The sequence below is a fragment of the Vanellus vanellus genome (genome assembly GCF_965231255.1).
Source record: "Vanellus vanellus genome assembly, chromosome: 3".
Taxonomy (NCBI): domain Eukaryota; kingdom Metazoa; phylum Chordata; class Aves; order Charadriiformes; family Charadriidae; genus Vanellus; species Vanellus vanellus.
In genome coordinates this window covers 84,417,329-84,444,598 of record NC_138907.1, presented here as the reverse complement: position 1 = coordinate 84,444,598, position 27,270 = coordinate 84,417,329, and the positions used below count along the sequence as shown (strand labels likewise).

Sequence of the window (27,270 nt, the reverse complement as noted above, 5' to 3'; positions counted from 1 at the left end):
GTAGCTTCTGGTTTCTATGGCTCATAGGTTTGATTAATATACCAGCCTACCTTCAGCTCTATCTAGAGAGGCTGTCATCCAATTCTTACGATCTCACAGATTACTCCAGAAATTTGTTCGATTCTACACAGGGCTCTTTCAGAATGAATCAGCATGATTTTTTTTTGCTTTGTTTTCTCTGTTTTGTTACTCTTGTAAAATGGCTTGTACAAGCGTCTGCGTATTTGCTTTCTACAGAGCCCTTTTACAGTTTTCTACATATTCTGTGTCTGCTTTGATTTAGATGGAGCTAGTTGTGAAATTGTGGTGTTTCCATGATGAGAATAACAAGTCAGCTGAGCAGCATAGTTTTTTCAAATTGCTACTTATTTCTTTTACTGCAAAGAAAAGTTTATTATCACTTTAGAAGGATAACTAAATGTGTGTCATGTTACAGACTGAGCGAATTGGAGCTGTTGTATGTGGAAGAGTGGAGAAGGTCAAACAGAGTTTGCCTTATCAATTTTTCTTTGAGGCTGTAGTCTGGAGTAAAATCTTCATTTGTTTTTCTAAGACAAGCCAGAGATCTGAGCTTCAGCAAATCAATAAGGGCCAGCCTTCTAGGGTAACAGCCTGCCATCCCTTCTTCCAGTTGGTATAGTTAGTCTTGTAGTTCCAGCTGTGCTGAAAGATTGGAATTGAAATGCTAAGTGTAGCACCTGATTTGGGAATTTGTTAAATTTGTACACCAAAATGTTGTGGGTTTTTTTCTTTAAGAAAAAAATCCCTTAGGAAACAGCTTAGAAAGACTGCATTAAAAATACAGACTTAAATTGCAAGATTAGGCACTTGAAAATTAGGGTTTTCAATTTGTTTTCTGTTCAGTGTCTCCTGAAGGACCTCTTCTTTCAAAATGAGCTAGGGAATACAGTAGTCTGCTCCATTCCCTAAAAGACTCATAGAAAAAATAGTAAACCTATGTATTTTTATTAATTCTTTTTAAAGCAACAGCATTTTCAGCAAACTTTTCCACATGACATGCTGTAATTTGCTGTTTGTCTCAGTCTATTGCAGTGAGACAAGGCGGTTGAGTTAGTGAGTATGTGTGCATTGTGATAGCTCTAGCAAGCTAAGTGATTTCCAATTATAAGATTCTTTTTCTTCTCTTTTTTTTTTTTTTTTCCCCTCTGGGAGCAAAATGAAATGTTACTGCATGACTTCATTAGTAGGCATTTACAGTGTTGGCAGGTGATTATATAACCTCAAGATTTTCTTGTACAGAATGCATTGGTGTTCCAGTCTGAACAGCTCCTTTCTTCCTTATTTTTCATTTGAGTGGGTTCATAGTCACAGGACTTTGATCTTCCTCAAAAAGATGCAGATTTTCCAAGTAACGTGGATGAACAAAATTATATCAATTAACTAGAATAGATTTTAAAATGTCAATAATATTCTAATCTTTTCAACAATGAGCATGTTTAATTCTTAGAAGAATCTTTTCTGAAATGAACTAGTAGATACTAGTTTTGCATGCATACTTTGTACTTATAACTGTCACAGTTGATTCTTAAGCGGTTTATTTTCAGGGTTTTTCTGTCCTGTCTTTCCTCCCTGTCAACAGATAATTTCGTTGTGTGTACACAACATTGCTGATTGCTCGTATTTTGCAATATATTGCATTATTTCTTGATAAGGTTAGAGAATTAATTTTTATAAACAAATCCCTGAGGTATGAAAGACTGTATGATGCAAATAGCTTTTGAGGTCTTGTTACATGAATCATAAAGAGGAAAAGGCTCTCCCTAACACATCTTAGGGATAGATTTAAGGACCCAGTTTAGAGAAATCAGGATTACCTGCTGCTTTTGCAGTATAATGTGACTTTGTTTTTCACTGTTTTACCATTGATGTGCATGTACCAAACAAACAGTATTTTCCTTGCTATTGTACCCTGGAAATGACGCTACTTAAATATTATCTGGAAAGACAATTTCTAAAAATGTTAGCTCTTTGGACCAAATCGACTATATTCTTCTAGTAACATCTAATCATAACTGAGACTTTTGTGCCAAAAGACAATCTTGCCCTCACTTTTAGCTTCCTGTGTAGGCTGAGAAATACCTCCTCTTCTTAAATGTCTAAACTTTTCCTGGGATCATTTTAATATCACATAGGTTGCTTATACACCATCTGTTGAGAAATGAGAACTCAATGCTGCTTGCTTCTCATAGGCAATTTTTTTTCCCCAAAATAAGAGGAGGCCTGGAAAAAATAAGAGGATTTTTTGAAAAATTGTCCTCCTAGCATAATATAAAGGTTTAAATACAAATTAGAGTTTTGTTACTAATAATTTAGTAATCCAGTTACAGTTGAATATCAAGAAAATAGCACATTCTTTCACTACATAAAAATGTTTGATGTAGGCATTGTCAGTAGCTTTACCATGTTTAATCAAATTGTTGGAAGTAATGCAGCATGGGCAGTTATGAGGTTGCTAGTTGTATAAAAGCATTTTTAATATTTATCTGAACAAACTTTTTCTTCTGAAATATACACAAAAATGGCTTGCAAATATTCTCAGAATCACAGAATTATCAGAGTTGGAAGGGACCTCTAGAGATCATCTAGTCCAACTCTCCTGCCAAAGCAGGATTGCCCAGAGCACATTACTCAGGACTGCATCCAGGCGGGTCTTGAAAATCTCCAGGGAAGGGGACTCCACAACCTCCCTGGGCAGCCTGTGCCAGTGCTCTGTCACCCTCACCGTAAAGAACTGTTTCCGTGTATTTGAACGGAACTTCCTGTGTTCTAACTTGTGCCCATTGCCCCTCGTCCTGTCACTTGGAACCAATGAAAAGAGCCTGGCTCCATCCTTCTTCAACCCACCCTTTAGATACTTGTATGCCATAATAAGGTCTCCCCTCAGCCTTCTCTTCTCCAGGCTAAAGAGTCCCAGCTCTCTCAGCCTTTCCTCATAAGGGAGGTGCTCCAAGCCCTTAATCATCTTAGTTGCCCTTTGCTGGACTCGCTCCAGCAGTTCCCTGTCCCTCTTGAACTGGGGAGCCCAAAACTGGACACAGTATTCCAGTTGTGGCCTCACCAGTGCCGAGTAGAGGGGGAGAATGACCTCCCTCGACCTACTGGCCACACTCTTCCCTATGCAGCCCAGGATTCCATTGGCCTTTTTGGCGACAAGGGCACATTGCTGGGCCATGGATAATTTACTGTCTACAAGATAAATATTTTGATATTATTTCCAAGTGAACAAAATAAGGGAGTGTATCTGGGTTATTTTTACTTTTTACTTATTTTATCTTTGCAATTAATGTTTTGTTGTTCTGTGAGGCTCTGAAGCAATTTTCCTTTGCTGCAGTCAGAATTCCTATAGCTCAGCAATGTGGGTGCTATCAAAAACATTTACAAGAATTTTTTCTTTTCTGAATTCTGTTTTCCAATTCCTAGCAGTTGTTATGCTGTCAGAGTAAATGTATTTCTGTTGCAATTCTCATAGTATGTAAATGAACTAATTGCAATTCTTCCACTGCTGAATGGTAGGCAATATGGTGTCTTATTCTCTGAGTTATCTTCTTGTTTGTGTTTTTTTTTTCTTTTTTGAAGTCCCAATATGGTAAGTGAGTGCACCATGAGTAAGCATGGCAGAATCAACTCTGCAGTTAATGAGAGAGAGAGATCATAGGAGACTGTGGCTCGTTGTCTCTAATTAGATTAGTGTTATAACAACACATGCTCTTTGGTTACTATTCAACTGATGCATTTTCTCAGTTCAAAAGCAGGACAGAAAGGAGTCCTTGCAGCTGTGTTGCTGTAATTGCTGGTTTTCTTTGCCATCTTCTTTGCGTGCTCCAGGCTACCTCAGTTCAATTTTGCAGTGCTGCTGTAGCAAACGTTCTGAAGCTGCGCTGGGCTCAGCTGCAATTTCTGTGTTGCTATGGTCTGCCCATGGAAAACCAATGTCCTGGGGCAGGCCTGTGGTAGAGAAGTGTTTCACACCCGTTTTCTTCTATATAGTCTGGTGAAGTGTTATATTTTAGACCATTGTTGGATGCAGTAGACAGTATTGCAGTCTCCATCAGTCTCTTCCTACACAACCTCTGGAGAAATTAAAGCTACTATTCTGTGGGTGTAGTGAAGCTGAAAACACCTTCTGCACCAAACACCTGAATGAATTATTTGGGCAGCGTGTCACTTTTAGCTTCAGTGAGTAGGACCCAAATACCATTTCTATAATATGAGTAGTAGCCCAAGAAAGAGGCAAGACTGCTGAAGAGCAAAAAAACCAATCTATGTGTTGCGCTTGTACATATAGCTGGTGTTAGGATGTTTTAACAAATAACTGGTTTTCTTTTGGATGTTCCCTCAGGGTTTCTTGCATTCCCCTGTATTTGTGTAAGGAGCCCATCACAATGCACATACTTTGTGCCTTTTGTGATGCACATCATGCTTGTTGGAAGTTTTAGAGGAAATATCTTTCTCTAAACAAATTCCTCAATTGCTTCATTGTCAACAGCACCATTTTTTTACACACTGTTAACTTCATTTTAGTAGACCTTATTATGGCGTACAAGTACCTAAAGGGTGGGTTGAAGGAGGATGGAGCCAGGCCCTTTTCAATGGTTCCCAGTGACAGCACGAGGGGTAATGGGCACAAGGTAGTACACAGGAAGTTCCGTTCAAATACACGGAAAAACTTCTTTACGGTGAGGGTGACAGAGCACTGGCACAGGCTGCCCAGGGAGGTTGTGGAGTCCCCTTCTCTGGAGATTTTCAAGACCCGCCTGGATGCAGTCCTGAGTAATGTGCTCTGGGCAATCCTGCTTTGGCAGGGGAGTTGGACTAGATGATCTCTAGAGGTCCCTTCCAACTCTGAAAATTCTGTGATTCTGTGAAATGTCATATTGGCTAGTTGCATTCATATCACTGCTGGCCTTCATCTAGTAAAAGGCTGAATTTAGGCAGTGGAACCTCTACATTTGACTGTCCTGAACATCTTTATAAAATGCTGCTGGTTGCTTATCTTCAGCAGGAGTTAATCTGCCTAAGTCAACCTGTTTTCAAACTTAGACATCTAAAACCTTGCTAATTCTCAATCCATTCTTACTGGATGACCTAATGTGCGAGTAATGAATTAAACTGCCTTTCTGTCTACTACTTAATAGGTAATGCCTCAAAAGAGGTAGATGCCCTTAACAGCATTGGGTGAGAACGTAAGAAGTGGCCACAGTGTTGGATCATTGGCTAGTTTCTTTAGCAGTAGCTGTTTGTGATACCTGGAGAAAAAGAGTCTAAGTGTATGTGGTGTGTCCTTGAGAATTCCACAGCTCAGAGGCATTTCCTGAGCAGGCTGTGATTCCTGTCTATTCAGCAATCCTAAATAGGCCTCTCATCCAAGCTTTTATCCTCTTTCCCATTGAGCCTGTGTAAGATTTCTCATCCACTGTGTTCTCTAACAAGGTGGCCCACTGCCTGTAGTGTGAGAACTACTTTTTGTTTCTTCTGAATCTGATTTCCACCACTTTCATTTGATACCTTCTAGTTCTTCTATTGGAAAAGACAGCAAACCAGGTATTCCTAGGTATTCTTCTTATGGCACTCTATCATCTCTTTTCCAGGTTGGAAGTTTCTGACTTATTCAGATGCTATTCAAATGGAAGCTGTTCCGTATGCTTGATGATGCTTTTTGCCCTTCTCTGAAGCTTTTACAGCTCTAGTACATCTTTTGTGAGGTGAGGGTAAGAGGATTGCATGCAGCAGTAGGCAAATTGTAGATTTGTGCATGGGCATAGAATTGATTTCTGTTTTGTTCTCTCTTGCCTAACAATTTCTAAGTTTTGATTACTTTATTATTTTCTTTTACTATTGCTGAGCTCTGAGATGACTTTTCCATTGAACTCTCATATGCTATTTTTTATAGCTGCCATTTTAGAAACCAACTGTTCATCTCATACAGTCCTTTTACAGTTTATCACATTTTGCCTGTGTCCTTACTACCTTGAATAGCTTTGCCTCAACAGACTTTCTAGCTGCATTGCTCTTGCCCTTTTCCAGATCTTCTCTGGGTATGTTAAACAGCCCAGACTGAGGTGCTCCACTGGAGTCATCACTCCCTGTGAAAACTGGCCTGCTCTTTTCTTGTTCGCTGTTTTATGTATTCAGTCACTTACTTATCGAGGCAAAGATCTCTTCTCTTTTCTCTCTTGCCTAGTTTGCCTTCAAGGCCTTTGAAGGCCTTTGTCAAAATATTTTTGTGAATCCACTTTGTGGAAAAGTAATGGTTAGAGCCCAGCATAACATACTCCTCACCAGTAGGCTGCAGCTATTACTTTTATATGTATAAAAACAATTTTACATTTGTGTGTGTATGTGTGCAAAAATCAAATTACCAGTTACCATCTCCTTAGACACGTGGAGCATTCTAAGCTGCTGACGAAATAACCTGGTCTTCCAAGGTCATAGGGTACCAGCTATACAAATAGGCAACAAATGTACACAAAGCCCATTTGAAATTACTGAATATTAGGACACCTTATGAAATGTCCATCTGCATTTTCAGAAGCTCTCATAACTGGCACTTAAGGATCTACCTGGCTAGTGTTAGAATTCAACCAAGAAGGAGTAGGTATCAAGCCTATAGAATATATGGGAATAATTAAATTGATGTCAGCCTGGTCTGTTGGTTTGGAGGGGGGTTGCTGGAGATGAAGGAAGAATCAAAGGATAAATATGCACAGTCAAATGTGGACTACTAAAAATAAAATGAAGAAATGATTTTATAGAGGCATTTGTTCCAGAGAAGATAGCTGATGGAGGGCAGAGCTCAGCTGATGATGAAAACTACTGTGACAAATGACTGCAATATTAACACAAGCTTGGTTAGTCAAGTCATTCTTCTTTTATTTAGCAAATTGTTAGTGTTTAATTGCTTTTGTAGGTTTTATCAGTAAAAGGATGTGGAAAACCAAAGAAAAATGTTCAGTGAACTGGTTTTATTCTTTGGCCTTTGTATAAAATAATTTAATAAATATGTTGGTGGGAATTTAGGGTAGTTCTTTAGCAAAATTATGCTATAATCTTAATGGAAAGCAGGATTTATAATCGTAATGGAAAATAGGATTGTTTTAAAAGATATGAAGGGTATCTAGTTCAAACCCTCATAAAATGGGCCAGGTATGAAAGGTATCTAGTATAAACCTTCATAAAATGAACCATTTGAAATTTCAACATTAGGCTTCTTACATAACAAATATCCTTTTGTGGTTGTGCTGCAGAATAGAAGATAATTGTCGTAGTTTACTATTGGTTGAAACATTTCAATGTCAGTGTCTAATGACATTTACATCACATTATAAATGGCTTCTTAAGAAGCTAATTATAATAATAACAACTAAGATTATGTTACTCCAGTTCTGTTAGATTAAGCCTGCTGTACAACTATGTAGTTATAGCCAGTGAGGTGGGAAACTTGTCTTGATGGTACTGTATGAAGTATACATTTGAAAATAATCCCCCTTAAAGGTGTCAAAGTTTTGATCACGTTTTTTTCCTGCAAAAAGAAATCACAAGAAGCTTTGCCTCCTGAATGAAATATATTGTGGTAGTTGAAGTGCTAGTTCAAGAGCTAACTGACTTTTATTCCAGTTTTATTTTGGGCTTGCTTTTGGTATGACTTGCTAAAATTATCAAAGGACATGAACAATAGGCTTATGCTTTCACTGGGAAGAGTTAAACCAATTTAAGCCAAAATTTGAAAATATGACTCATACTTTTCTGTGCTTGACTGGAGATGCTGGAAAAAAAGTCCGGTTTCAATTATGCTGCTCCCTTTATATTGCAAAAGGCAGGCCTGCTTAAGAGTGATTGTTGTTCGGACAGACTGTATGTTACTGCAGATTTATGCAGTGCTTTGCATGGCACTCCCCTTACAATTCAGTTTTCTTGCTTCTGCCACAATGAAAACAATAATTTTGGTATTTGGAATCACCTGTGATAACTCAGGTATTTTGAAGTATTGGAACTACTAAGATTAATGTAGGTGCAGTAATTCACCTAATTTTTTTTTATTCCAGTATGGGATTACACATTAAAATTGTAGGATTATTTTGTTTCTACAGCACAACTTAGACTGCTTTTGAACATAAGTCCTTCTTGTGATGATGCACCAACTCATTAGGATTAGTACGCTACAATCTTGTCTTTTTTACTTGTTTCTTAAATTGTGCTTGTGCATCTAAGCAGAAATTTGGGGAAGATACATTACACTGTTAAACTCTGACTATCAAAACATGAATTAGGTTTGATGCAGGTTTAGCCAAGAATGTAACTTGTTAGCAGCAAATGCTTATATTGTTTTTTATTTTGACTGGGAGTGAAGACCTTGTGCCTTATTGCAACCAAGCAAATGACTTGACCCAGGGAACTACAGACCAGTTAGTCTCACCTCTGTCCCTGGGAAGGTAATGGAGCGACTCATTCTGGACGTCATCTCCAAACACGTTGAGGAACAGGAAGTTATTGGAAGTGGTCAACATGGATTTACCAAGGGTAAATCATGCTTGACCAATCTGATAGCTTTCTATGATGTTATAACTGGTTGGCTGGATGAGGGGAGAGTTGTGGATGTCATCTACCTTGACTTTAGCAAGGCTTTTGACACTGTCTCCCATGACATCCTCATTAGGAAGCTGAGGAAGTATGGGCTAGATGAGGTGACAGTGAGGTGGATTGAGAGTTGGCTGCGGGACAGAACTCGGAGGGTTGTGATCAGCGGCACAGAGTATAGTTGGAGGCCTGTAACCAGTGGTGTCCCCCAGGGGTCAATACTCGGTCCAATTTTATTTAATATATTCATTAATGACCTGGATGAGGGGACAGAGTGTATCCTCAGCAAGTTTGCTGATGATACCAAACTGGGTGGGGTGGCTGACACCCCAGAGGGCTGTACTGCCATCCAGCGTGACCTGGACAGGCTGGAGAGCTGGGCAGAGAAGAACCTAATGAGGTTCAACAAAAGCAAGTGCAAGGTCCTGCACCTGGGGAGGAAGAATGCTAGGCACCAGTACAGGTTAGGGGTGGACCTGCTGGGAAGTAGCTCGGAGGAGAAGGATCTGGGGGTTGTGGTAGACAGTAAATTATCCATGGCCCAGCAATGTGCCCTTGTTGCCAAAAAGGCCAATGGAATCCTGGGCTGCATAGGGAAGAGTGTGGCCAGTAGGTCGAGGGAGGTCATTCTCCCCCTCTACTCTGCACTGGTGAGGCCACAACTGGAATACTGTGTCCAGTTTTGGGCTCCCCAGTTCAAGAGGGACAGGGAACTGCTGGAGCGAGTCCAGCGAAGGGCAACGAAGATGATTAAGGGCTTGGAGCATCTCCCTTATGAGGAAAGGCTGAGAGAGCTGGGACTCTTTAGCCTGGAGAAGAGAAGGCTGAGGGGAGACCTTATTATGGCATACAAGTATCTAAAGGGTGGGTTGAAGGAGGATGGAGCCAGGCTCTTTTCAATGGTTCCCAGTGACAGCACGAGGGGTAATGGGCACAAGGTAGTACACAGGAAGTTCCGTTCAAATACACAGAAAAACTTCTTTACGGTGAGGGTGATGGAGCACTGGCACAGGCTGCCCAGGGAGGTTGTGGAGTCCCCTTCCCTGGAGATTTTCAAGACCCGCCTGGATGCAGTCCTGAGTAATGTACTCTGGGCAATCCTGCTTTGGCAGGGGGGTTGGACTAGATGATCTCTAGAGGTCCCTTCCAACTCTGAAAATTCTGTGATTCTGTGACTTTCTTCTTATGGAGTTACTCACAAAAAATTGTGCGCTATACAAACAGGAAAAAATAACACATCCTTAGGCCTTCTGAACAGCAGGGTAGCTCGTCACTACAATTTTCATTACTTATTTCTAAAGATACTAAGAAAGTGATATCTTTTTGTATTAACAGTGAAATGCACCGAGTCCATTGCATATATCATTGATTTGGTAAGCTCTTAGTGGCTGTGTAATCACGTATCTCTGTCTGACACTGTGATGTATTAAAAGAAACACCAAAGGTTCAGTGGAATTTGCTTTGCTAACAGTAATATGTGAGACTTCAGTACTGTGCATAAAATTGTATATTTTGCTGCTCAGTTTTCTTTTATTTCTTCTTCTTTCTTTAACTATATATTCCCTTGAACTGTGAATGATAGCTGACCTTTTCATTTTACAGGACTCATTTTAGTTGCATGGCAAATGCTTAAAAAAAACAATATTTAGGTAGGTTTCATCGAGCAGATGAATTACTGCAGGCTCAGATATCAGTGATTGATGTTATGTGACATTTTCTCTGGGAATTTATATAGAACCTTTTCAGAAGAATCATGTAATGAGCCTCTTAATCATATTTCATGCAGTTGGTATTGATGGATATGTTTTTCAGTGTGCAAGAGACTCCAGAGGACATGGCTGATGATTGATTTAGGATAGACAGGCTTCAATTTGGAGGAAAACAAAGCAAAATATAACATGCTAGTTATGAGAAGAACAAGCCACGTTTTTACATGCATTAAGGAAACATTCACGTATTAAATTGGTTATTTTTATAAGTATACATTACATATCTAGAACATAGTTGATATTTGATGTGAACATTGTCATCTGTCAAAGTACTATTTTCACTCCTCTTAATACATTCTGAATATATTTTTTTGTTGTGGTAGGTGAAGGCAGCAAAGAAGAAATTATATTGCTTATGTAATGAAGGATTAGAACAGGGAAGTTAAGAACACCTAAAGGTTAATTCAGGAGTAGTACAACAAAGGGGATTAAATAGATTATGTTTTATTTATGTAATATTACTGTAACTCGAACAGTGAGTTGCTATTTTTAGTACAAACTGCAAAGGAGAATGTTTTGGCCTGAAAGAGTTTATAGTCCAAATAGATAAGATAGTCTCGGGACTGGATAGTTACAAGTTTGAGTGACCTACATACAGATAGGTTTGGGTCCCAAATCAGAAAGAATGCATGACTGAACTGTTCCATTGATGCTAGTAAGATTTATCACAGGCTTAAAATTACATATGCAATAAAAAAAAATCTTGAGGTATCACATCATAACTGAGTTCACTGAGTAGTGTAGGAAATTGATCCAAGATCTCTGAAGTGTTTACTTTCTTCATAGCTTTTCTGATGCATGAGATAAGAAGTACGATCAATTTTCTGTAAAGAAAAATATGTGAAACAAGTCAATATAGAAGTAAGTGCATATACTGTGGGAGGTGAATTTGAATAAAACACTACTTAATGAAGATGCCTATCTATTTTAAAATAATTTTAAAAAAACCTCAAACAATGTCATTGTGGAATTGTGGAGGTGGAAATTTGAGATGACAGTTCTGCTCTTCTAAAACAGTAAAACAATGCTAGTGTTAGTTACTTTAAAAATGCAGTGCAAGAAGATAAATAGCTAAGGAAAACCTTGGCAAATCATTGATCACTTCTTTATCAATTAGTTTGCTAGATAGATGGAATAGATGTTGACTGACTTTCAAAATTGCCATAATGGGATTTTTTCAGCTGTAAGTATATATAAAGTTTTTTGTTTTCTTCAGACATATTTCTGAATTGGGTGGAAAAAAGTTACTTAAATAGTTAACATGACTACCAAACAAGTTGTTTGGTGCATTTTATTTTTTGCCTATACGGCTCAGCCTTAATAACAGGCTGGGTGGGATGGCATACTTAAGGTTTAGTTTATGTTACGAATAAGACTTTTTTTCCCCATAACATTTGACCGGAGTGCTTACAATATAGTTGATAATTAGTAGGAAAAGTAGGAGTGAGTTGTAACAGAGCTCTCTGTACTAACTTAGAGATGAGAAAGCTCATGTGCTTAACTCGCTGTTAGTTCATCTTGACTTCCTGGGTGTTCATCTTTTTGAGTGTGGTGCAATGAAAGGAACTACAAGAATGCTAGATCACTGTGTGCCAACTTTCCACTCTCCCTATCTGGTGGTGATTGTGAGGAAGCGCAGCAATGCGTATGCACTTTACAGTACAGAATGTGTCAGATTTCTGGACAGCCACACAAGATCAACAGCTGAAGGTAAAGGCAGGCTCTTGCACATGGGTTGCAAAAGCTTTCGACTGCCAGTTAGAGTCAAGGATGAAAGGTGACAGGGTAAGCTGAGTGGGAGATGGACCTAGTTGAGATAATGTCATTGTGTTGTGCAAAACAAGATTGGCCTTGCTGAAACCCTATGAACATCATGTGAATGCAGCTTTTAATGGAGGTGACTCTAAAGTATCCCAGGACTTCACTATTGTGCTTGCTATCTACTGCTAAGTCTGTGGTTGAACAAGAGTTTGTGTAGGTCAGAGCTATGTATTGGTAGGAAGATTCAAATGTTTGTTTTTATTGTAGTGGACTTGGAACTAGGGCTGCTGGTAGTTACCAAAACAATGTTTGAGAAAACAGAGGGAGGAAATTTGGAACTGTAGCTTTTTGGGTTCTGTAGGTTGCTGTAGTAAGTTCAGCTTACTTTCTGGTTTTTGAAAGCTTAGATTTCTTTTGAAAGTTGCATTTAGAGTTGAATTGAGGAAAAATGGATAATGATAAATGTCTTTTCACAATCTTGCTGAGGGAACTTTGAGATATTTTAGAGGTAATTGCTATGCACTGGAACCATGTACTTTACTCCTAGGAGACCCAGGGTATTTCTTAAAGGCAGTAGTTTAAATGGTTATTTGCTCATCTCCCATTTGGAACATAACAGAAAAGTTGGCTAGGGGCTAATGTCAAAGTAAGAGATGAGCATAAGAAGGTCAAGATAGGCAAACTGAAGGCATTTTGTGTGAATTCAGCCTCTTAATGATCTGTAACTTTTTTTTTTTTTTTTAAGACCCACTCACCTAAGGCTTTTAAACTAGAAATCACTTTATGTGAGTTCAGAGAAGTGAAAGAAAACTTACATATAGTAATTTGTTACAGGAAACAAACAGGTGCAAACATTTCTCAGTTTATTATTGCTGTCATGGTTTGTAGCTTTCATTCTAGAAATACTCATCTTCAGAAGTTCTTCTGTTCTCCTAAAATGAATACATTAAAAGGACACAAGTCACTTTTATCTCTTCAACTTTCATTCTTCAGTTCACTCAACCCTTTACTCTTAGGATTAAAGTTTTCACCTATTTTAGGCATCTAGGCTAAGGTAAGTGTTTAGGCTTCCTCTACAGTTAGAGTAGAAAAGATATTTCATCCTACTAAGTTATGTAGATTGGTGTCTAAACATGTCTATCTATTGATTAGCCAGAAAACATTTACTTACTTTTGCTATACAGCTACTTAACTTCAGATACTGTTATTACAGGCCCTGATGACAATTTCCTCTCCTTTTCTCTCGAGTTTCCAGGTATTTTACCAATTTCCCTTCTATCCAGTACTTACCCAATGTATCGCATTGTTGTTCATTTAATGACTTTTTAATATCCTTTACACAGCTTTTAAATGTTAAACAGGTTTTATGCAGATTTAAAGTAGAATCCAGTGGTTACCTTAGTGTTCAAAATGTGTATTTTTTTTTTAACTCCCAGCAGAAAGCCTATAAAAGCTCAATAATAAAAATTCCAGTTTGTTTCCCCAGGTTATAGCAGTAAGTTACTTATAATTTTTGTTACTGTATTTGTTTTTTAACAGCATAATCATTTGTTCTTTTTATATTCATTTACCTATCTACTGAGACTGCTTATGTTTTGATTCTGTTTCTTGCCTTTAAAAGGCCACTAAGTTCTGTCGAATTCACTGAAAGAGTGTACTTGTGTAAAATATCATACGAATTGGTTAAGTGGTTTTGTGATGATTTACTGCTTGCTATGCCTGACATGGCTGTAAGATTCATGTGTACAAATGAGGACAAGCTCATTACTCTTGTGGATATGGCACATGTAAGTAAGAAAATGAGTCAAAGGCAATCTTTTATCTTACCATTGCAACAGTGAGCAATTTTTATTTTGGAGATTTTGAATATCATCTTGTGTTTCTGTGACCTTGGTATCTGTTTATAAAATTGTATGTTGTTAAGGAGCCTGTACACATTGCTGCATTGCTGCTTGAATGATAAAATCAATGTATCTAGACTTTTTTTGTCTCCTTTATACTTATTTTAACAGTAATATATTATTCCGATTTGGTGGTATTTTGCACCCATTTTGCATTTGAAAGCTCTGCAGCAGCAAAAACTGAGCATAGAAAGCTGGACCCAATGACTGTGCTAAACATCTTTTACTCAGGCTATTTTACCCGGTTACATCAGATCTGATCACATCTGAGCCTAGTCACCCTGTTGTTGTGTGTCATTCAGTTTTGAGCTCTTGTTGTCTTTTGTGTTTTATGTTTGCAGAAGAAACCATTTCATAAAGGTGCTTTTGGCTGCTGAGGGCAAAGCAGTGAAATGGCATGCAAGTGTGCTGTTTATTAAACGCCCACCAACTTGCCATGTTACTTTAAAGTCAAATTTTCAAGAATCTAACAGTAGTTTTATGGTTTGATTCTTTTTATCCAGGGATTGAGTACTTTGTTTTCTTTTTCCTTTGGGAATAGATCTCTAGCTTTGTTTCTGTTTCAGACCAAGACTAGAAGAAGAATGGAGGATTGATTCCTCCCTTCCTTCTCTTTTTACAGCTAATAAAGTGTCTGCCTGCCCCACAAAAATAAGGCCATCCTAATTTTTAGCTTCTTAAACAAGTGTGAACTCAGATAGAATTCCACAAATGGAGTACATCCATTTGTGACAGGATGTTGAAACTTGAGTTTTGGAGCAGGTGCCACAAAATGGCAAGTGGATTGTGTTTATTTTTCTTTTGGGAATTGGTTTGCTTAATTAAAATCCTGACTAAAGCATCAGAATTTAAACAATCACTTCATTTCCCACAATGTTGGCTCATTGACTGATTGGATGGCAGAACAAGACCTGGATATTTAAAGGAAATGGAAGAAAAGATAAGCCCTCTCACCAGTGGGTTTTATTGTAAAAGGGATCTTTGTTTAACATATCGGCAGCTTGTACTGCCCACTCTCTTGAAGGTCTCGGAGGAGAAATGAGACATTTTCAAAGAAGATTTTATTTTGTCCAAGCAGAAGTACTTTATTTTAAAGTAAGATATACTAGCATTTTGAATGAAAATAATAACTAACTAATAATTAACATTTAATAACTAATAATTAACGTCTCATGCTTAGCCAAATTTAGTAACATTTCTGGTAAGTTTGACTTTGAATTGTGCACTTGTCCAAATATTTTATATTTTGTTCTTGTCTGTTGCTTGTACATCCACCCGAGATGTTTATCTTAATGCCTTGTTTTTAATGTACCCAAGGGAAAAATAAAGTAGGCTACTAGCCTTGTATTAAAAGCATGACTGATGGATCTATTTAAGCTCACAAAACCTCAGAGCATTTTCAGAGATGCATCTAAATTGGAGTTTGACAGCCCAACCGTAACTCATTCTCCAGGTATTGGTGAAGTCTCAAGCCAGAATTTAATGATCCATATGTTTCTACAGTTAAAACTACAATATTCAAGTACAACAGTGCAAATTAAAGAGTAAGTTTGAGCCCAATTCCTGCCCATGATTGAACAGATTTTTTTCATGCTGGATTAAACCTTTAAATTATCAGGCTGAGAAGGAAATTTGCCTGCTGGTGAAGGCAGTGTGGATCACTGAGCAGTACTAGGTTCATCTGTGTGGGAGACTACTTTCCTGGAGGCTAATCTAGTTCAGCTGAATGTGAACTGTCTGAGGACCATTGCAGATCTTATCATTTGATCAAATTCTTTGGCCTTGCCTCCTGAAAAATAAATGTAGTTCATACTCAAAAATTTCCACAGAATACTCGGAAAATAGTATGAGAGAAAAATAACTCCATATAGCAGGTGGCACACAAAGCCATAGTCCTATGGCTTACTGGCAGCTACAGTTCTGATTGCCCATTGCACTATTAGACTATGCCTCTACTAGTAAATAAGATGTATAAGGGCTTGTTTTCTGGCCCTGAAAGTGACTGGCACAGCATGGCTCACATCCATATGGCTAAACCTTCTCCCCTCTGCAAAAAGGTTGGCTTTATCCATGCTATTTGGAACAGCCATAGCTTGAGTTATCCCTGGGCATCGCCTTGGAGAGTGCTCTTTGGCAGGAGGTCAAAGCTCTGCTAGAGGCTGTGTTTGTTAAACGCTGTGGATGATCATGGACAGTGACTGAGTTAGCGGCCTGATCCTCCTGAGTTTACAAAGTTAGGCGTAGTAATAAACCCTGTGTAAGGACCATGTTGGAATCTCTGTGGTACGATAGAATAGTCTTCTAAAGGTAAAGTTAGTAATTCTACAAAGAAAAACTCCACTGGTTCTTCATAGAAGTGATTCATGGTCGACAGATGAGATTCAGTTAAGCGTTTCTTTGTATGTGTAAGCTTAACCTGTTGTGCGGGCCATCAGCCTTTGATCAGAATAGAAACTTGATTAGTAACCACAGTGTCTTCTGATGTTCCTGTGTACACATAGGTGGCGTACAGATAGTTGCAGTAGCACAGTCAGATGATGTAGACCATGCAGGATCTTGTATCGCTGAGCATTTCCAGCCTTTCTGCTGGCACTCTGGGACGGAACTGAGTATACAGAAGGTGTGCAAATCTACCTATATGTAGACAGGTATTGCTTTGATACTTTACTGTCTTTACTTAGGAGTTGGTGTGTGAAAGGAATATTATCCAAAAAGTTTATTTAGTAGTGAGTTTCTGAGAAGAGAAGGTTTTCTCTTCCAGACACAAACTGCAGGTCCGCTTTTGCAAGGAACAGGTGGCTGATGGGTACCTTGCAGCTCCTGGCAAGCCCTGAAGGCTCACAGTAGCTATTAGAGCTCATTTGATACATCTGAATGACAATGAAATGTCCAACTCTGATTACATTTTTAATGGACTTAAAAAAAATGTCTGAACTTGTCAGAATTGTTGTTTTTTTTTCTATCTAGGTATGTATTTCATGGCTGTGTCTTACTACATTTGTTTGATAAACCTTTTAGACTATTTGATGCTTCTTTTCTGTTGTCAGTTAGAAAGAAGCCATGATATCACTTTATTGAAATAGAAATTGAAAAAATACAAGGAGTGATCATGTGATAAATATCACTTATATGGGATTATTTCCAGGCAACATTTTTATGTCAAATTATGGTGTTTTAATGATTTAAGTACTAACATTTCAGAAGAAATTACTTATTTGCAGGAAATGTTCAGTTCTTGAAAGAAGCCACCTGGGTCTGGGTGAATGTTATGTGCTAAACTGTTAGAGGGGTTAGGGCTTATTTTTTCAATTAAAATCAGCAGTGTTTGGTGGACAGGTTGCACGTATGAAATCCAGTGTGCTTGTTGACTGCGTCGGCTTCTGCAGGTATCAGCCAGAGTAGAGGCAGAAGTAGCAGAGGATACTTCATAAGAAGTACTTTTTGCTGGAGTTCTCCAAGGTGAAATTTGGTAGCCTCCATAGAGGCATTAAGTTTGGCACAAAACCAACTGGGAATAAGTTTAGAGTCTCTTCAGCAATGACAGATTGTAGAACTGTTCAGTTTATTTGTTTGCAGTTTACTGCCTAAAGACTGTGAGTGGTATATTTTGTTAAAAAATGTGTGGGAGGGTTACAAAGAATGGTGAATGAGAATGGTAAGAGGAGGGAAAGAGTGGTAAGTAGGGGTACTCAGTGGGAGTGCAGGCTGAGAGGGAAGAGCAAGGGGCAAAGACAAGAGTCTGAGTTTAACAGAGATGGGAAGAAAGAGATTCCTACAAGGATCCAGAGACTGAGTAGGGTTGCTTCAGTCCAGGGAGGCAATGAGGACTGGTGATCTCATTGGATATGGAAGGTAAGACTGGATGAAAGGGACAGTTGCTCTCCTCAATGTTATTTTCAGGGAAGTTCCATAGCGCCTTGCCAATCTTCAGTTTAGCGTTTATGATCTGAGAAACTGAGGCAATAACAAGTAGGAGGAGACTGTAAGTTTAGGTGACTGCATCTCCATGCTTCCTCCTCATTCATTAACTTGAGTATTAAATTGTTTGCATTCTGGTCTGAGATGCTAATTTGGAAAGGATTGCTTATAAAACATGGTGTTTTAAGTGCCTCTTCTCATGCAAATAATTTTGTATGGCTTATTGTTCCTTCATATATATAATGATACTATATGTGAGTATTATTACTAGGGGTGCTTGTGTAGACTTTTTTTTTTTTCCCCTGGAATCCAGCTTTTTATCTTTTTTATTGAATGATAACTCATTGTGTGACTGTTTCCATTGATTTCACCTGAATTACTTAGTTAAGAAGTGTACACACATGGACCAAAGAGATTTGTTTCAGTTTTTCCAGGATAAGTTTTTGCATTTATTGACAAAAGGACTCAGTTGCAAGATTGATTGCTATGGAGTTGTACTGAAAACTTGGTATAGATCTCATTCTAACTTGCAAGTCTGTTGCTATTTAGAATTCTTATCCAAGGAAAAACAAAGGTTGGTGAAGGTGAAAAAAATTAGTCCTCTTCTTCCTGGACCTTCACTGGGTGTTGTTTTTAACGGTTAATAACATTTCTTTACTTTCCGTAGGCAATGTTCAGTCTCTGCATGGTTGAAAGCGAAGCTCATGAGGTGAATTTGCATGGTGTCACAAGCCTTGGTTTAAAACAAGCCCTGGACTTTGCATATACTGGACAGGTATTGTACAGCTCTTCAAATTAAGAGACACAAATGAAAGTAAACTGCAACAAAAACTGAAGATGAACTTTACAGAGGTACTAGAAATTATTTTTCTTGTGCACTGCCAAGTACAGGATTTAACAGATCTGACTGGTTTCATATATTGGTTGGGGGTTTTTGTTTGTTTGTTTTCTTTAGAGGGATTTTCTGATAAAAACACTGTTTGTGTGCATTGTTGCCAGGTAGTGAACCGTGTAGAACTTGTATGCCCCTTTTGTGGTGGCCTGGCTGTTCATAAAAACTTAATGTGAGTTGATTCTGCATGCTAAATTTAAAGAAAGGGAAAATACCCTAGGTGTTTTCCTATTAATAAATATTTATATACTCTGCTGTGTTTGACAAATTATGTAACTGAGGGGAAAAGTAGTCTCTTACTCTCTGGACAGATGCAGTCCAAGCATCTTTGTAAATGCTTATAGGTACTATACATCTTTATTGTAGCACTTTTTATGACAGCAGGTTATGTATCATGTTATATTACTTCAGCAAATGCAGAATGATGCTCCTCTTCCCTCTGGCCACTGCCCCCAAAAGAGCGTATATGATCTGTCATATCTCTGCACTGAACACCTGGACAGTGCTGCTGTATGACTTCATCTCAGTTCAGAGTTCATGGATAGCGAGCTCAGAACTCCCAGCTATTTTTGCTTTGACTCTAAAATTCTAGATAACCAAACTATTTCTGGAAATACTGCTACAACAATTGGATCCATTGATGTATATTTTTTATTAGTAAATTTTGAAAAAGAAAGATGAAATCCATGTTACATTATTCAGGAAGAGTTGTTGAGTTGTACAAATCTAAGGTACCTGCTTCAATACCGTGAATATATGGCCTTAAGATTTTTTCAAAGGGAATTAAATAGAAATAAGGAAAAAAAAATTTTTTTTACCTGTTCTAAAGGAGCTTTTTTTGTCACCAGCCCACACAACGGTTATACTTTAGCATTGGCCTTAGAGATTAGCACTTGACATTTCTGTGTTTCTGCTGTTCAAAGATTTCTCTGATATAAATAAAGGACAGATGCCATGCTATATTACCGAATCGACTGAAGATCACAGTACATAAGTTGTCATTGATATGCTTTTTGTTCTTTCAGTTGAAAGTTTTGATAGATAAAATTGAATGTCTCCTGTGCTGTTGGAAACCTATATCTTAGTAATTTGAAACTATAGGTCAATTATTCTGAAGAGAGAACTGTTGTTGCTAAATGGAAGTATCTTTTGAGAAGATGGGTTGTAATTAATTTCTATCTGACCCATCCTGTCTGCTGTAAATAGAGATATACTCCCCTCCATTTCAGTGAAATTCAAAGTCTAATAAACCTGTGTAAATTATGTTGAGAATCTTGAAAGGATGGATTTGGCTTTTATGTAAGACAACAGTCCACCCCACACTGCTTCCAGGATAGTGTCCTCAGTTCCCTAGTAAAAAATATGTGCCTTCTATTGTTGTTCCTTTAGAGACTTTTGAGTCTTTCGTTTTCTGGTATGATCTACTTTGAATAAATGAGTGGGCTTCTTGAGTTAAATACAGATGTGCGTGTATCTATAGTTGCTCATATATGTAAGTAATTATAAGACAAAGTTTGCTCTGTCGTGTCTATCAGGTACACCATGTGCTACTTTGAAGCACAGAGAAATGGCAAGGATTCTGTAGGAGTTCTCTTATAAAGATGCCTTTGAAGTATTTAGTGATATTCAAGTCTGAGAATTAGCAGTGTCAAATTTTCCATTTTGTCCTTGAAATTCTCTTCTGGCACTGGGTTATAAGTATTGAGCATTGCTTATGTACTGACTCAGGCTGACAGAATCTATTTGAACGTTTCAAGGTAATGAGTGGGAGTAATCCACAAAGGCTATTAATAAATAACTGGATTATTGCATGCTTACATCAGAGAGAGTTCTGAAAACAGAGTCGTCTTTAGTTTGGGTCTGCAAATTCTTTCTGATTTTAAAAAGGAAACATACAAATTATTTCTTAGTAACCCAAAACTCACTCATGCCAATAACAACCTCCTATTGTTCTGAAAATGTAGGTATCAAGACATGATCTGATGTGCCTCTTAAAAGTGAAAGCCATGAACTCTTTTTTTTTTAACGCTTGGCAAAAATATTAGTGCAAAAAATTGCTGTTTCTTTAGGTAACGCTGTGGAACTGACAGCAATTTAGGGAAAGTGCTAAGGTATCCATGTCTAAACAGATAAATAATTAGTTTCAGGTTCTTCTCTTTATTTCTTTAATACTTTGCCAAATTTGTGTTCATTTTGAAGTGTAGTAGGACAAAAGTTACTTTCTGTGTAAAATAATGTATTGGAGACATCTGGTGGAAATATTTAATATTGCATCATGGCAATATTTGATGCCTGCAGTTTTTGAAAGTTATAAAAATTAAGAAATTTAATTTTTAGCATGATATTGCAATCTGAAATGAACCTCTGTCATTCTTGCCTGTTTTTTTTCTCTTTCTAATTTGAGATATGCCTGTGGACTTAAAATACAAACTTCATCTTCCTGTCTAGTTAGGCATACAGTGCCTTATCTTAATTACTGCTGGAAATATTTTGCTTTTAAGGGAAAATTGATTGTTCAACAGAAGTTTTTGCAAAACTCAAATATAAATAATATAATTCCAAATGAATTAATCCATTACTATGGTCCCTAATTGTCACAAAGAAAGAAATGTTGGTATAGAAATAAATAAAAACTAACAAAAAGAGTAACAGCAGAATTTGTTTTTTTTTTTCCTATTCATTTAGGTTCTCAGTAATCCTCCAATAATGAAATCTTTGGCAAAAAATGTCTTAAATATGTTCCCTCTTGGCCGTAGGCATTTTACCATGTAATGCCCATATGCAGAATTCAGAGGCAGAACTCTTCCTGTTGTAGTTTACTCTTTTTCTGTTGTAGTTGACATATCCTTTCTTCGTAACAGGGCTTTAAGGTCATTCTCTTATTTACTTCACTGCTGGCAGCAATAAGGCCAGGCCAGAGTCTCAGTGACCAGATTACTCACTCTTCATCCTTATAGGGGCATTCTGCAAGTACAAGATGTGCATTGAAGGGAAATGGAAGTACAATCAATACAGGAACTATATATTATAGTTTATTAATATAGAGAAATAGTTCTTGGTGCAGAGTTTGGAGCTTACAATTCCTTCTGTCAAAGTAAGACTCTTAACCATTGGGTTAGAGAGTCATGGGCACTCTTGCCTGGCCTTTTTGACTATTTTTTTTTGTTTTTAACTCCTCTTTTACCAAGAGGCATAATCTTACTTGGAGGAATGAGATAACCCATAAATAGGCCAGTGTAGTTGGGTGGCAAGTCACTTGTTATTACAAGAAAACGTGCTTTTGATCAAAAGAAAACCTTTGAGCATCTGAAATTTTCAGTGCTGAAAACAGGCTCTTACAAATTGTAAGTGCTGCGGGACTGAGTAAGTGATTTGAACTGAAATTTTGATGCTCCTCATTTTAGATGAGGCTCTTGCATTCCTCCTCAACATTTCTGTTAAACTGATGTACACATGTAAAATCTAAGTGATACCATCATTTGAATCACCTCAGAGGCACTGCGGTATAGTTTCAAGAAAGAAGAATTGTGCAAGAAGATTGGATTTAATTTGCAGTAGATGATTGTGGTCCTAATTCAAGAAAAATACAAATACACAGTTGGAGTCCTATGTATACTGAAATGCTTTGCTGACTTGGATATTTCTTCTTTGTAATTATCTTCAATCATATGTCTTTAGTCTATAGTAATAGAAATATTTTGCATTTAGATAGAATTTTATTTGAGGACCTCAAAACACATTACAAAAGTAAGTGAAGACTGTCCTTACTTTGTTGCATCATAGACAGGAACTTATTTTTGGAGAAAATAACTTCCCAAAGACAACACAGCAAACCAGCAGCTTTATTAGGCCTTAATACCGAGTTCTCCTGTCCTGTTTTCCTAACTGGCTGGTCTCTCTCTTTTCTAAACCATTATATTTTGTTTCTGTATTAATAGACATTAAGTTGTCTTCTTAAAGGTACAAAATTAATCTGAATTACCAAGGCTGAAAAGAAAGAACAGTGAGGCAGCCCTTGTATGAGAGATGTTTTATGTTTAGCTCTTTCTTCAAAGGTGAATTCTGGGGTAATTTGTCCTGTGGTATCTTCTTAGCCCAAGATTAACACAGCCTTACACCCTGCCTATAGAATGTTGAAATGTTTCCTTTTCCTGAAAGCCACATATGAAGTTGCATTTATAATGATTTGAAAATAGACTTTAAACTTTTTCTGTTTCTTAGCATATTTAACAGATTTTCTTTTAGCACAAAATGCTAACATAGCAGCAGTCTTTAATAAAGGTAATATCAGTATATTATTCCAGATACACATCTAGAACTTCATAGTATTTTCAGATATATTGTTATTTCATGTGCTTGGGTTGCTCTCAATATTATTATTGTAATGCATTAGCAATGTGAGTCCGCCTTTGTTTACTAACTTTACCTTGTATTCAGTTAGTTTAAAAACTGTCATCCTGTAATGGTTACTATCACTTTACCAAACAGGTTTCATGAACTGGTAGGAGTACCATCTGGTGATTTTTCAAATTCATACACACAGACCTGTGGTTAGGTAAAGTATTAGCTCACAGCTCCTTTGTGAAATTGTTCTTTCACCTTAGTTATCTTCTCAGATAGTGTAGAAATAAATATTTTTAAGTACAACTGTTTCTCCTAATAATTGCTTTGACTCTTTTATAGAATCTTGACTTTCATTTCTCATCAAATCACCCCTTGTTTGATGCTGACAGTTTTTTCTAGTGATCAGCCAGTATTTTGTCTGCCATTTTCAGACAAGACCAGGGGGAGGAAGCTATCAATATCTTAACACCTCTTGTCCTGTTAATCCTTTCTAGCTCACTTGTGGATGAGGTGTATTGGAAAGCTGTATTGTGATGGTTGATTTTTTGGGTATGTGACCCCTCGTGTCCTGTGTGTAGCATTTCCACTGGTTCTCTTTTAGTCAAAATAAATCAGAGTTTGGTTAAACTGCCTGGTGTCCCTAGCAAAAGTGACTTAAATTATCCTCGTTCTCTTCTACCTGGGACAACATGCCAAGGTCATGGAGAACTGATTACAGCAGGACTATGTCTTACTGTAAATACTCAACATCATATTTCAATGCAATTTCAAAGCAAAAAATATGAATTTGATACTTAGTTTTGGACGTTTCCTTTTTTACTTCTATCAGGAGGATAATCTTGTTTCTGTGCCTAGCACTAGGTTACAGCTACTAGCTGTTAGGTTCAGAGTTCAGCTACAGGTTGCCCAGAAGGCTTAGAATAATACAGAGCTTAATTAACTCAGTTTATACAGTTTATTGCAGAGGAAGTTAAAAGTTTAATGTTATTTGCTCTTGATAGGTATCAAGCTATGGACAAGACAGCTTTTCTAGAGCTGAAATTCATCAAAGTAATGAAACATCTTCCCAAAAAATCGTGAATTTGCTTGTAGTCTTACTTATAATTATGGTATTTACTTGTAATAATGGTACTTATGTCATTAATGGTATGAAGCTGCGTCAGGGGAAGTTCAGGCTGGTCATTAGGAAAAGATTCTTCACTGAGTGGGTGCTTGGTCACTGGAACAGGCTGTCCAGGGAAGTGGTCACAACACCAAGCCTCTCACAGTTCAAGGAGCATCTGGACAACGCTCTTAGTCCGTATGGTTCAGTTTTACGTAGTCCTGCGAGGAAAAGGGTGTTGGACACGATGATCCTTATGGAAGCCTTCCACCACAAGATATTCTATGATTTATATACTGTGCATTTACCACAGACTTTCATTTCGTTTTCTGGAAAAATATTATGACACATATCAGAGAAATGCTGGTCATGATTCCTCCCGGCGTTGGCTAATGAGACATCGGGATTTTGTAACAAGTGCTATCATCATTTTGTGCCAGGGCTTTGGGCAGTTGCCTGCAGGGGACTAGAACATTCTTCCCCTGCTCACACTTCTTTGAAGCAGCACTTCTCAACATGCAAGGAGCTCAGGATTCAACTCAAGCACGAATAAACAGGGAGACAGGCAGAACTGCTAACTGGTTGCGAGTGAAATGCAGTCTAAATTGCTCTAAAAGAAAAGTTAGGGTTTTTTGATTGCTCTGAAGCACACAGAATGGTCTCCAGAGGGGAAAAACAAGTGGTACTTTTGTTAGATGCCTGTCTTGTTTGAAATGCTGATCACTGCAAGTGAAGTCAAGAAGGAATTTTCTTTTGCATCAGACTGGCAGGAATCTTAGTTTTTGGGTTTTTTTTTCTTGTTTTCTGTGTTAAATTTCATACGGTTTAATTTCTAGAATTTTCTGACACAATGTTACATATTTCCTTACTGTTATAGCATAATGCTGGTTTATTTTTAATGTGAATCAATCTTCCACCTCACTTATTCCATGGCCCCGCAAACAGCTGTATGGAAATAAGAAGGAGCTACAAGGGTATAAATGAGTAGCTGGAATGAAGGTGATAGAAGTGCATCCTCCATCTCTCCATCTTTGTCTAGGCACACAGTTTAGCCTCCTTAGGCCTAAAGTAGCTTTAGTTTAGTGTCTTTTAAAGTGTCTGGATGAAATATAATAGCCTGCAATATACAGGGAATAGATTAAATGATCTAATTGTTCTTTCCAGATATAAACCTCATGAGACTCCATAGAGGTGATAGTTAATCTGAACCTTACCTTCTCCCTCAGGCTGTAAGGTTCTTTGTTGGGAAGGACAGTTTAAGGAGTTTCCTCCTTGCTCTCTTTTGTCTGTTACTGCCCTCTTTGCTACGACCATACAATTTTTTTTTTGTTGGCCTATACTGTTTTTTTTGGTTGTGGGGGGGCAGGAGGCATTAGAAGAGTAGGAGGATGTTCTCAGTCTGGGTGGTATAGAGGTGAGGCATAAATAGCTGTCCTTGAGAAAGGATGATGGTTCAATATACTGCTCCTAGCCCAAGAATTCATAGATACTAGTTGCTCTGTGTTGCCAAGAAGTCTCCCAAAGAAAACTGATTGAAGAGAGAGGCAAGATGTGTAATCCCAGTTAATCTTTTCTATGCTTACCCAGAGTCCTAAAATGTACTGGGTTGGAGGGGATGCAGGGTGAGCTGGGAAAGGAAGAGGGAAATCTTGGGGGAAAGGGGAGTGAATTTCAGTTATGAAACTGGTGCCCAGAGGGTAGATGTACATGGTGCTGTTCAGGGCCATGTGTATCCATGACCATGGGGCTGGTTATAGAATTTGCCTTTCTGCCTCAGAATATTGCTTCAGAAGCTCAGGTTTAATTTATGAAAGTTTCTAATTCTTGTATTTGCAGAGTAGATTTCCTCAATATATCAACGAAGCACAAATGGATGCATTTACGTATAAATTTAAATGGTATGTCTAAGAAATGTGGATCTAAGAAATTGTGTAATCTGCCTTTCTAGATCTTGTGAACTCAGCATTCTGTTGCAAAGAAATACCAAATTTCTATTCCTTGGTTTACAGATCTGACCACAAAAGGGAGTCAAATGGATTTAGTACGTGCTTTCTGAAGGGTTTATGGGATGATGGAGGGTAGAACGGCTGCCTTGAATAACAGGATTCCTGTTTGAAAACACAGTCATTGTGGGGGAGAAGAAAAATAGCTTGACAAAGGAGATCAGTTTTGCAAACAGGCAGTATGTCAGACCTGGTGGCTTGGGAAAGGAATTTATTCAGGCTATCTGCAAGATCTGCCCTTTGTATACAGGGAGAAGCTGGTTAAGCTGATTTTCTTGGGTAGCATCACAAGCCAGGGAAAAGTTGAGAGCATAATGAAATTAACCCTCAGAAATAAGGGTTGAATAGAGAATTGATTGTAAGATGTAGTCAGGTGCAGCACCTGGACTGCCTCTAATTATCTTAACATACAAATAGCACAGAAATGAGTCTTAAGATGGCATGTGTCATACAAAGGCACTTCTTTCACTGGTGAAGATTGCAAAGTTTGTCTGAAGTCGATGTTTCCAAATTACTCCAAGTTTCTGCCCTGATAATTATACCTCATAACCCTTGGCTTGAGGATGGAGTAGGAAAAATTATTAAGCTTCTCTCTTTATTTTTCACACTAATTATTTGTGGTGAATTTTGAAGGTGTGAATTCATAGTAGATCTTAGTTTCCTTCTCCTTAATTTTCAATAAGCGTCACTCTGAAGACCTTGGACCTATTGTTTTGAGGGTTAGAGAAGAGTCAGTCACTCTGTGTACTTGTGGTATGCATATAGTGGTATTTATGTGCGTTTACTATTAAGATTCAGCTAGATGCCCTGTATAGCATAAAACCAGCTATGGTGGTGATTAACAAAAATTAAGTAATTGTATTAATGTGTAGAAGCTAAGAGGTGTGGAATAATTGTGAATTACCCCACTTTCAGTAGAAGGAAGGCTTGCAATATTTTCATCCTTCTTTACATATTTTTCTTTTTTTCTTGTGGGTTTCCCCAG

The 27,270-nt window shown here is 37.8% G+C and overlaps 1 protein-coding gene across 1 annotated transcript in view; it reads left to right on the top strand.

Moving 5' to 3' along the window:
- The window catches only part of KLHL32 (kelch like family member 32), a gene marked incomplete at both ends in the record, with an annotated part of 96,647 nt that overhangs the window by 4,917 nt on the left and 64,460 nt on the right, over nt 1-27,270 (top strand). Inside the window, one exon of the mRNA XM_082481022.1 lies at nt 18,612-18,719. Coding sequence (XP_082337148.1) covers nt 18,612-18,719 — 108 coding nt within the window. The remainder of the gene's footprint in view (nt 1-18,611; nt 18,720-27,270) is intronic.